Below are 12,422 nucleotides of genomic sequence, written 5' to 3'. Positions count from 1 at the left end.
CCTAAATGCCCACTTAGGGGGTGGTCATGCTCCATTTTCAGTGCCATGTCTTGTAAGTGTTGGGGAAGCCAGGCGACCTTACATTCACCGACTGTGTACATAAGGATACCATTGTTCAAGATTTCGCTGCCATCAGCTAGGTCCTGTACCCTCTTGGACTCTTTAGCGTCAGCAGGTAGCAGGCCGAACTCTAAGTATTGCAGCAGCTGCAGCAGCAGTGGATCCTTGTGTTGTTCCAACTGGAACTTTGCAGTGTCGGCGAATGGGGACACATCAGTCACGTCAACAGGGGCTGCTAGTTCAAATCGAATGGTTTGTTGTGGCACTTTGATTGGAAACAAGTCCTCCGCCAAACAAGGCTGAGCAGATTCGGAAGAGGGGATGGGGCACCTGCTTAGTGCATCCGCTGGGATGTTGGCCTGTCCTTTATGATGCCTTATGGTACACTTGAACCCTTGTAATCTCAACACCCAACGTCGCACTTTGCACGATGTCTGCTCAGTTGTAAACATCCAAGCCAATGATGCATGGTCACAATGCACCTCAAATGATGTGAATTCTACATACGGTCGGAATCTATCGGCAGCCCACACCACAGCGAGGCATTCCCGTTCTTGGACAATATAGTATAGTATTGACACGTGGACTTGTTTATCTTTTACAGGTGAGCGCTTTTACCGTCTAACAAATGTTATCGCTCAGCACAGGACGCGTCTACATGTATTGGAAGTTTCTAGAATGTTATCGATGCTTCTATCCGCTGTCTGTTGTTGCCGAACCTTGTCTAATCTGATTGCATGCATGTGTGACGGGAATGGCGTAGAACTTTGTGGAAGGCACGCGGGTCCCAGCGATTACTCTGGAACATTCGACAACTGATGTATAAAAGCCGACGCGCTTGACTCGCTGATCATATTTCGATGACCACCGATCGTATTCGCCAGCATTGCTCTCCTTTGAGTGTAAGTTGCTTTTGTGGGCACAGGTTCGCCCAATAAAACGCTAGTTTCGCCATTAACCTTTTGCTTTGTTCACCGTCACTACCACGTGACATCTGGTGGAGGTGCTTTGCGTTCACGTACCGGACGCCCCCACAAAGCCGTGACCCAAGCCTGAATGCGGAAGACTACACCAACGTCACCAAGAACCAGCGAGGTAGCCGCAGGCTGCAAGGACTGCCCCCGGAGCACGGACTTTTGCCTGAGACGACCAGGAAGATCGTCGCCTAGTCAACCCCAGTGGCAGCCCCAGCGTCCTCCATCGTGCTGCAGCAGCCCAGGGAGCCTCCGACGTTCCGCGGTTCAACATTTGAGGACCCGGAAACCTGGCTTGAGACGTATGAGAGGGTCGCTGCATTTAACAGCTGGAACAGCGACGACAAACTTCGACATGTCTTTTTCGAATTGGAAGACGCCGCTAGGATGTAGTTCGAGAACTGAGAAGCTGCTTTAACAATGTGAGACCTGTTCCGAAGCGGCTTCCTGCAGACATTCACGAGTGTCGTATGCCACAAATAAGCCCAAGCACTACTAGAAGCCCGAGTGCAGCTGCCTAATGAGACCACCACGATTTTTACAGAAGAAATGAGCCGCCTATTCCGCCACGCCGACCCAGAAATGTCCGACGAGAAGAAAGTCCGCCTGCTGATGCGTGGTGTAAAGGAGGAACTTTTCGCCGGAATGGTACGGAGCCCACCGAAGACCGTCGATTAGTTTCTTCACGAGGCCACCAGCATCGAGAAGACACTGTAAATGTGGAACCAGCAATTCAACCGCCGCACAAACTCAACAAACTATGCTGGAGATCAGTCACTTGCCACCGACGATCTGCGCGAGACTATCCGAGCGGTCGTGCGGGAGGAGCTACGGAAGCTGTTGCCCTCATCACAGCCTCAAGTGGCTTCAATTGCCGATGCCGTCCATGAGGAGCTCCAACAACCACTCGAAGTAGCCCCTGAATCACCGTAGCCTCAGCCGCAAGCGATGACATATGCTGCTGTAGCCCGCCGTCACGTTCCCTCTCCGTGCCCACGGCAGGGCCCACTGACGACACAGTTCCGTCATCCGCCACCACCCCTGCCGCCAGCATGCCAACCCGTCACCCAACACAGCATTCCAAGGAAGACTGACGTTTGGCGCGGCCCCGATCACCGTCCGCTTTGCTATCACTGCAGAGAAGCCGGGCACATCTACCGTCGATGCCCATACCGAGAGATGGGAATCCGAGGGTTCGCTGTTAATGCGCCGAGACCAAAGCTTGGCGAACGACCTCGCGATATCACCGACTACCTCGCCGCCACTCAGTGGAGCCCTCGATGACGTCCCATTCGCCATTACCAGGCCGCTACCTGGCGCTGCAGCGCTGACGCATCACCAGCCCGGGGCCGCTCTGTGAGCCCATATCCGGAAAACTAAAAGCAGCAACCGATAGAGGTGCGGTTGCTGTTTGTCGAACTGACGAAGATCCTCCACCGCCGCCAAAGACGCCTAAGACACCACCTAATCACTAATCACTAGTAATCCATAATCACTACTACTAGCGATTATGGCAAGGCATTTATTTCCCAAATTCTCAAGGTATTTCTTTGGGTCAGTGAAACCATGCACAAATCTACTTCTACGTGTCATCCGCAAACCAACGGCCTTACTGAGCGCTTCCACTGCACACTGTCTGACATGATTTTCATATACGTCCATCCTGACCATACTGACTGGGACCACAGTGACGTCTCCCTGTGTGCATTTGCATGAACTCCTGTTTGCATTTCGGCATATCTTGTAAATGGTGTAGTGCATAAACATTGCATGATATACAATTATGACTTGTATGGTGTATAAACTTAAGCATTACATGGCATTACTTGTTTCATAGTATAACAGTGAAGACAATTGTATGCATCATGTTTGTTTTATTTTTACATCATTATGTTAAACATTTAGTATTTGTACTAGATTAATTGTCAAAGTGGTAGCTCTAAATTGTGAACTTGTGCATGATACCACTGAAAGACAGGTACTGGCTCTCAATTGATTGCATATATTTTGCCGGTTTATCGTGTCAAAGTAGCACACATGGTTTTCTTCGCTTCTTGGTATTGATACTTTTTTTTAGAAATAAATTTGTCAAATATGTTGGCTTATACATTTACTCTTGATTCTTTTCCATTTGGTCTCTCTTACAGTGGTCTATTGTAATTGACGTCTTGAAGAAAGCATTGGAAGAAAATGAAGTGTCCTACATCATGCTTAAGCCAGGACCAAACTTCAAGGTTTGTGCATCTCATTTGAGCAAACTTCTGTATTTTTTTCTTCCTTTTATCTTCCTCCTTAACATCTTTCGTATCTAATACCCCACACTCAGTTTGTGAGTTGTCCTTTACATGTGCTCAGATACAGGATCTTTAGCTGCGAACAGCGCAGTTTCGATCAACAATCCTGAACCGTAGACTCGAAGGGCATACCTTGACAACTAAAATATACAAAAAAGAGTTTCTGATCCAAATATTTCTTTGAAATAGAAAAGAAAAATTCAGGTTCGAAGCAGAGCGATAGCAAGGTCTTAGAATAAACAATGTCCTATGCACAGCTTACATTAAGTGAGCTGCAACGAGGCGCAGAAAGAAATGCTACCAACCGCTTTCTATTTTTGTCCAAGAAAATTCGAAAGGTGATCCTAGAAATTTAAAAGCCTGTACAAAAATCTTGCATTGTGCTTTTCAAGGTAATAGACACTAACACCTAAAGATGCCAACAAATATAGAAGATCTGAGCAAAGGGCAAGGTTTGAGCAAGATCTGCTCTGTATGTGAAAACAAACAGCGCTTTTAGGGGGATGGGGAAGAGCTGTGTACAAGACACTGTGGTATGTATTGCTCGGAGCAGAATGATTGTTTATGCACGCAAGCATATTCAAGGCAGTGCTGCTTCATCATACGGCTCTAAACGGCTCACTTATGGGCTCAGGTCCAATAATTCAAGGCAGAGGTAATGAGCAGATAGAGAGAAAAGGAGAGCGATGGATAGGTGCTCGTACTTAGTGCATGCATTCTGCTCCAAATTTCAAAGGTATGATGACAGATGCACACCTTGCTGGTCACCTCAAAGACCAAAAGTGGCTGTTTGCTCAGCAGTCCTGGTAACAGATTCTCTGATCACGTCTTCTAAGTTGAGTGTGGTGCTCCTTTCCTTGTGAACATGCAAAGTGAGAAGATGTGTGAGCCTCCTTCGTGTCATGCAGTTCCACTAGTAAATTCTCATTCGGCGTAAAGTGCTGAATGAGCGTTCTGCCGAAGCTAGAGATACAGGTACAGAAAGAAGAAGTTGCATGTATTTGACAACTTGGCCAAGCAGCTCGTGGACTTATTCATATTTTGCCTGCAGAGTCTTCGAAAGGCTTTCAATTGATAAAGACTCGACATTGGACAAAATAGAAGGCAAAAGTAGGAACTACACCGAGAGATGGCTTAGATCAAAATTAGCTGTGTGCATGCTTAATGCCGGGCTTAGGTCATCAGTTGAGAATTGTCTTCCTCTGGCACTGTCAATCTGCGTGCCTTCTAATTTCACTAGCTGCTCCATGCCAGACTGATCAAAGTGCTCCCACATTTCACTCTTAATAGCCTCAAGGTATTTCTTGTGTGATGCTGCTTTGGGATTGAGTAAGTTGGCGAGAGAGAGACGTGTTGGACATATCAAACCTCCTCGGTAGCTTTGTAGGCTTTCCACTACTAGGCTCCTTCAGACCTAGCTGCATTGCAACAGCACTCGTGTAGTTCCACAACTCCTAAAACACGGCTTCAGACCACAGGCGGGACATTGCCTCGTACAGAGTATCTGCAGCTTCTTTCACACCTGCAGCATGGAACATTGAGCGTTGGAGGACCTGTGCTAGTTTCTCACACGGACCAAACAGAGCTATGGAGATATTTATTCCCAACAAAGTTTCAAACTTTTCCAGGAGTGTTTGGTGTCTTTTCAAAATGGCTTTGCTGTTGTCTGCCATCGAGCCTTTTCCTTGAAAGATTGCATTCAGTGTTTCTTGCACCCTGGCATAGTTCTCGGTGAACGTTTTCATTGACTTTACCCAAACTGTCCACCTTGTTGGGCAAAGTGCCAGAAGTCTATCTGGCATTCACTCTGGCTCATCCGACTGATCTCGTACTGAGGGAAAAACAATAGATGAATAAATAATTTAGTGCTTTTTTAAATCGAAGCTTTCTTGGTCTCTTCCTTCAACTTTCCCACTGCTGCTGCTGCTGCTGCTGTGGGCTGCTGCTGTTGCACACACCGCGTCAGGGGGTGGTTCAGAGCGTGTATATAGATGACAGGCGTGAGTAAGAGAGGAAAGGCGACGGGAGAAACTCGTTTTCACCCCACCGCGTCGAATGCGCACAATGCCCTCTGGAGCTCCCTGGCCATCGCCACATTAGCTGCTTGACAGCTGTAATTATCTTTGACTCCCCTCAGAAGTATTGCAGAAACTGCAGCGCATCCATTTCTACTAACGTGCGAGGCCATAGGGGAGGCAGATAGAACTGTAGAGAGAAGAAGAGGAGAAGAAGGAGAGGGAGTAGGAGAGGCAGTTCCCATATAAGATAGGGGGGAGGTGACATGAGAAGGCAAGGAAACCCCACAACTATACGACAGCGGTTGCGGGGAAACAGGATAAGCTTAAGTTCAAGATGCGGTACAGTACGTTGTTGCTATTTCTGAAAAATGAATGCCATAAAAATATGCCAAGTGGACAAATTATGCAGGGTGTGCAGAAGCAGAGCCGCATTAATTAAAGCACACCGCAGGTCCAGGAGACACTACGGAAGCGGTCGACCCTCAAATCAACACTTCTGTGCCCGCCGCATTAGCTTTGTGGCTATGGCATTGCTAGAGGCCGGGGATTTGATCCCAATCGCAGCAGCCGCATTTCAACGGGGGTGAAATAGAAAATGCACATGCACTTAGATTTTGGGACATGTTAAAGAGCATCACGGTGCCAAAATTAATCCGGAGTCCACCACTACAGCTTGCCTCATAATCCAAGTGTGGTTTTGGCACATACAGCCCCATAATCCAATTGTAGTTTAATACTTCTGCCACAATGCAATGTGCCATGTGAAGAAATGACAACGCTCGACCCTCTCAGATGTTATAAAATATGGCGCACAACAACACCTCAAGCAAACACCTCTCCCTGTGTGTTCTGTGTACTACACAGACAAACAGCAGTGGTGCACGCAAGGTAACATTTAACATCAACTCACCACTCTCGTGTTAGCCTAAACGTTGAAGAAATTAAGCTTTAGCCATCAACATCACCGCTAATTATCGTCACTCAAAGCATCCAGCATGGAAAGCTTTGCTTACATTGGTTCCCACATTGCATGGGATCTGCATAATTTTTTGATGCAAGAATGACTTTGTGAAGATAGTTTATGGTACTCTAAGCATCGTCACTGATATCGCAGCTCTTACTAGTTTCCTGCAATGCAACATCTAGGCAATGATTACTACGGTGTACATAGCTCAGAATCACTAATTTTTTACAGTGCAAGCTGTTATGGGCTAATTCTAATAGTTGTTTTGGTTGGCGATGGTGTCTGCTGCCACTGCCACTGTCCTTCGCATCTATCGCTGGCAACGAGAAAAAAAAATCTCAGTTCCCGCCGGGATCGAACCCGGGCCCACTGCATGGGAGTGAGGTACTCTACCATTGAGCCACGCCAGTGCTTGCTAGTGAAGGGAAGACGCACTAGGACTAAGGCGCACTAGCTGCACTAGGACTAAGTGTCCTAGCACGCCAGGAGACACACAATGTGAGATGCGTGCCACTTAGCGTCGATATGTGTGTACTTTGCATTGCATTTGCATACCATGTAGCAGTTTATAGGTTGCAGTACAAGGCAGATAGAGAAGGTTTGAGAAAGAAAAAGAATAATAATATGATAGCATTAAGGGCCCCGTGTCGTGGGAAATCCGGCGTCTGTGGCCGTGAAAATCGTCCCCAACCACCCATCTCGAACCATGCAGGACTTCCGCATGGCACATAGGCATTACTGAACTAATTGACTTTCCCAAAGTAAAATGTGCCAGAAAATCCATAAAGTACGATTTAAACACAACCTACAGATATGATAGCGTCGGATTGTAATTTGAATACATGAAAAAACATAATTCTGTTAAGCGAAAACCTAAACACAAACACTTTTTCAGTTGCCGTTTGAGGTCTATCTTAGTAGAAGCGGTGCTGCCCGCTTGGTTCATTGCAACACCATAAAAAAAGAAGAACCAGAAAGCTCACCTTCGTGCATAGCATTCGCCACCAGCATTTCCAGGAAAACATTACGGTTACATAAGATGCAGTTCCCGGAAAGTGTGAGAAGCAGTCGGGGATCTTTGAATGCTATTGCGTTCCACTCTTAAAGATGAAGCTTAAGCATCCTTGCAAATTTTAAGGAGATGTGTAAAACAATCCTAGAATGAAAAACGTGTATCGCATACTTGACTGAATCAAGCAGGCCAGGTAACTGTTTGTCACTGCCCCGTTTCAAAGGGGATGCCAATAAATTATAATCATTGTTATCATCACCATCGTATTGTGCTACTTGTCACGCGATGTGAGATGCGCACCACATAGCATCGATATGTGCACACTTTGCATTGCGGTTACATATTATTACATCAGGTGGCATGCCATGTAGAACTTCATAGGTAGCAGTACAAGGTAGATAGAGAAGGTTAGAGGAAGAAAAAGAAGTTCAAGGAGGTGTACAAAAATGCTGGATTAAAAAACATTTATAGCATACCTGAATAAATCAAGCAGGCTAGGTGACTGTTTGCCACCACCCCCTTTCACAGGGGATGCCAATAAATCATCATCATCATAATCATGAGCTTCAGCTCGTGCGACTTGTCACAACTTGACCTATGCACCACATAGTGTCGATACAGGCAAATTTTGCATTGCAGTTGTGTTGTATTCCATCAAGTGTCCCAACATATAGCAGTTGCACGTAGCAGTTTCATGTTGTATGTAGCTGGCCTGGTCAACTCAAGCAGGCCATGTGATTATTTGTCACCACCTCATTTGAAAGGGGGTGCAAGTAAATGAGCAGCAGCAGCAGCGGCGGCGGCATATTGTGCCACAGATCAAGGAATGTGACATGTGCGCTGTGTAGTCTTGCTACCTGTGTTTACTCTTTGGTACACATTATTGTGCCTCTTCGCAAGAGATGAACCCTCTAGTGTAGTGCGTGCTGCCAAGAATGGAGCTCCTATGGAGGCGCTCCTCCAGCTTACGCTGTGACTGTGCGGCAAGAGCTGTGCAGGCCTCTGACGTTTTTCTGGATTCCTGCAAGACAGCTGGATGTGTTGTGGAAATCAAGGTCAAGACACAAAATCATATCTTTGATGGCCATGTACAGCATGTCAGCCCTGCTATTGGCATGTTGTACAGGCCAATATAGTATTCGTGGACATTGTGTGCCCTGTCAGCCCAATGCACGCAGATAGAAAACTCTTCACCTGTCACATATGTTGTTCCATCAGCTATTATGCTGTAGAACTGGCTACAAACCACATCTCTAACAATTTGCTGCTGTATCATGTGGACCAGGATCTCAACTCATTCTGCACATCACGGCTTATTAATTTGTCTGTTTTTGCCATCCATTTCCTCAATGCTGGAACATCTGACTTTTGATCAAGCAAATCAAGTAGATTTTCATCATATTTAGTGCACCCAATCAGAGCTAGGCCCGCGCGACACAGGTAGCAGACGAAGTTTACAATGGCATATAGTGCTGTCCTGGCTTCCTCCTGCTGCTTGCTTACTGCTGTGTTAGGAGCGGTGTTACACAGATACCCCTCTGCCTAAACAGGTTGTGGTTCAAGGAATCTGAGTGGAACTGGCTTTTTGTCATGGCGTCAGAACTTCTCTATAGCTTTTTCCCAGTTATTAAAAACAGTCTTCACAAAAGCTGGTTCTGCTGCTCCAGGTCTGCAACCCTTTTCCTTGGAAAATAAAATGCGTTCGTGACAAAGCACTATATCTCTTTTGCTGTCATAGGGTACTCGTGCGAATTTTTCTAACCAATCCTGCTGGCAGCACCTGTTACTCTTGTTTCTTGAAAATGTGTAGCTTTGGGAAGGAAGTGAACGAAGGCCGGATGCAACTGACTTGTCCTCACTTGGTTTGCTCCATGGTGAACTCCCGCCACCAAGCAAGTGTGTGCTGCCTGCCTTGCTCAAGTCCACTCTTATTCCAGTTTGGTCAACTGGCCCCGATGTTGCAGGCACTTTTACAAAGAGAAGAAATTAACGTTTAGTACAGTAATCAATGGGCTTAGTTGGTGGACGTTCATTTAGTGCACACAATCGGAGCTTAGCTCGTGTACAGTACGATCATGAAGAGAATAAGTTTTTTGCTTTGGCTGTGTTGTCATCTCGGCAGATCTGTAATGGCTCTATGCGAATACTGAGAGTCTATCCTCCTTTTAAAATTGTGGAGCACACATTATAGCCTCAACACTGGAGACAATTTACCTGCAGAACAGTTTGTGGACAATGGCAATGACTGGGAAAGCTGGACGCAATCAGCCGCGTATTCATTGTCCGATAGCAGTATCTATGGCAGCCACAAGTTTCGACAAGGTTCCTGCGTAAGTCAAAAGATTTAAGTTGCGTCCATCGGCTGCTACTTAAAGTGCAGTTTTATTCGAGAAGCCTTACTGTCAGAGCATGTATCTTGCGTAATATGGTTGCATTGCTGGGATGGAGACTCGGGACAGGCGCCTACTAATAACAACACAAAATCAGGAAGAGAATAAAATAATAAAATTTACACATGCGCTCAGGAAGTGTAAAGAAACATGTGCAGGCATTAGATGTAATACCTTGTGGAGTTTCGTTTCTTGCACAAAACGGTTTTGGTGCTGGCAGAAAGAAACTGCCTATCTTCTGTTGAAAAGCCAGCATCGTGGTGCACATATGACTCACGTGCAACACAATCCCTCTGAGACTGAGGTGAAGCAGCACGAATTGATACAAACTAGATACTAGAATGCCTGACATGACTTTACATGGTTGTCGCTGGCAGTAAATTATGTAAAGATGATTGGTTAAAAGATTATTGGTTTGTAGTCTTCATGATTGTTTAACTTTTTCCCTACAGTGGGGAAAATAAGTGTTGTTTGTAGGTTATGCCAGATTTTTTTTCAGAACAAACTACTGCACTCAATATTTTATGTAATACGTAAACAAAAAGCAGAATGAATGCACTTTTCACGCATAAATGTTTTAGTCCCAAGATACAGGTCGTGAAAGAGATATAAATTGCCGGAATCAAGATTGTGGGATAAAACTGAACAAAATATTAAAGACATGCTTGTATCTACTAAGAAACAAATGTTACAAAAGTTATGAGATATGGAAAATGTATTGCCATCTAATTGCACTATATTTGAAAAAATCAAAATTTTTCATTGGACAGGTCTTCCACTACAAAAATTTAACTGCAAGCACTGCCTTTGAGCGTGCCATGTGCCGAAGTAGTTCCTTGATGTAAAACATAGTGGAATGTTGCATGTCTTGCGGTAAACTCTTGTTCTCGGTTTTCCTGTCGTAGAATTTCTTGCAGTTTATACAAGTCTCCATCTTGGCAGGCTCTCAAGCACTCCAAACGACAACAAAGAGGGGCCAAAGCATAAAGCAAAACTAACCGGGCTGCGGTTGCCGATGTCCTCAGCCAGTTTGCATCATCGTCGCTCTCAAGAGTCAAAGTCCAACAAAAAGGCAGAATCCTCAGACTCGCGATTGCTCGATTCATAGATAAAATCAGCTGCAGACGCAGCGGAATCACAAGACTTGCGATCTTTTGAAACGCGCGCATGTGCTGCTTCCAGAGGTGGCCATTGTTGCTTTCTACTTTGACAATTGCAAAACTTTGAGACGCGTCTAAAAATCACCGCCAAGTAGGAAAAGTGCAAACTGATTAGGAAACAAAAATATAGTTCTCCTCCTTCATATCTGACGGTGCAGTGTGTCCGTGAGTGGCATGGAAGGTCTCTAAAGTGGCATTCCAAACCATTGACAGTGGGCTAACGATGCCCAATGGCACGGTAGGGAAAGAGTTAAACAATATTAACAATTCACAATATTATCCTCTTGCGCATTATTTATTTTTATCACAGCAAAGATAGTGCGATGTGGAGTGTGCGACAGCAACAGGTCCCGGCAGGCGGTGCCAAGGATGCCGAATGCAAGTGGCTGGGTCACGCAAGATTACACAAGACTGTTCCACCAGTGTATCTTAACTGCTTGGCCTTTAGGTGTGCAACGAATGTACCGGTCAAATCGTTGACATATTCGTGATGCAATTGGCGTATATAGGCATGGCGCTTCACTGAGCAGATGGTGCGCATATATGTATAGTACGTGTTTGCAATCATGAAAGAGTGCAAATAAAATAAATCAAGGAAGGTAGTCATTGCAACATCATGTTTCTTTACAATAATTGAGGTTGTTCGTTGGAGTGAATGTTTCATCAGGTAGATGGTTGTATTGATGCCCTAGTCTGGTGTTACACACTGCATTGAGCAAACAGATACTTTCCCTCTACATCTCTGCTCTAGTTATTTGCATGCATTGTTGGTGGTACATGCCAGATGCAGGCCTTAAGACAGTTGGCATGCCAGTATAATTCTCAAGCGAACTTTGTGGAGTTGTGTGCGGTGTAGTGGTTGCTCAATACTCGGCTCATTACTTGTTTGCGTCTCAGCTTAACGCTACACCTGCAGCCATGTCAATCATGTTCTTGACATCCCAGACACAGCGAAAAGAAAGCTGTTTGAAAAAGAAGTTTCAGGAACTGACAGGTGCTGCTCACTGAAAACTTGGGCTTCAAGTTGGGAAACTCCACTAGTGGAGTCCTTGCCGAATTTTGTCCCTGACATGTCTCAGGGCAGATCAACCACCGCTTTTTGCCCATTTGACCCGCCAGCATCATCAAATGAAGATGTATTGATGATCAACTTTTTGTTTATTCAACATGGCAGCAACAAGCATTATATGGGGCCATGACTAGCTAGGGGGAGCAGGGATGAAAGACAGACGGAAGGGTGGCGGTGCGGGCTGAGCCCCATAAAGGAAAACTCTGGGGGGGTGGGGCTCAAGCTCCCCCAGAGTCCCTTAAGGACCGAAATTTGGGCACCTTACAGCGCATTTAAGGCAGCGTTTTAAGGATGTCTTACAGTGCATTTACAGCACAACATTCTATAATTTGAAAATAGCAATATTTTGGCTTTTATACATCGCTGGCATCACCGCTGCATGGTAATCAGCCATGTTGCTGGCACCTCCTCGCAACTGAAACTAGTGAAGTCTAGTTGATCCAGCAGTGATGGCACGCAAACTGCAAGACAAGCCAAGCAC

At 45.6% G+C, this 12,422-nt stretch overlaps 1 protein-coding gene across 5 annotated transcripts in view; it reads left to right on the top strand.

The window, feature by feature from the left end:
• Nucleotides 1-12,422, top strand: part of LOC126521592 (E3 ubiquitin-protein ligase SHPRH) — a 314,627-nt gene that overhangs the window by 276,660 nt on the left and 25,545 nt on the right. For 3 of the 5 annotated variants that reach the window (XR_008610294.1, XM_055065743.2, XM_050170285.2), the window contains one exon: nucleotides 3,182-3,268. Coding sequence is in view for 4 of the 5 variants with exons in the window: in XM_055065743.2 (XP_054921718.1) it covers nucleotides 3,182-3,268 (87 nt within the window). In the remaining variant the exon portion in view is untranslated. Of the gene's footprint in view, nucleotides 1-3,181; nucleotides 3,269-10,617; nucleotides 11,477-12,422 lie in introns of those variants that run through there. The other 2 variants (XM_055065744.1, XM_050170288.2) reach the window with 2 other exon arrangements.

Source organism: Dermacentor andersoni, chromosome 6 (genome assembly GCF_023375885.2).
Source record: "Dermacentor andersoni chromosome 6, qqDerAnde1_hic_scaffold, whole genome shotgun sequence".
Lineage (NCBI taxonomy): Eukaryota > Metazoa > Arthropoda > Arachnida > Ixodida > Ixodidae > Dermacentor > Dermacentor andersoni.
Note: the sequence above shows the minus strand (reverse complement) of the source record. Positions and strands in the feature narration are given on the sequence as shown.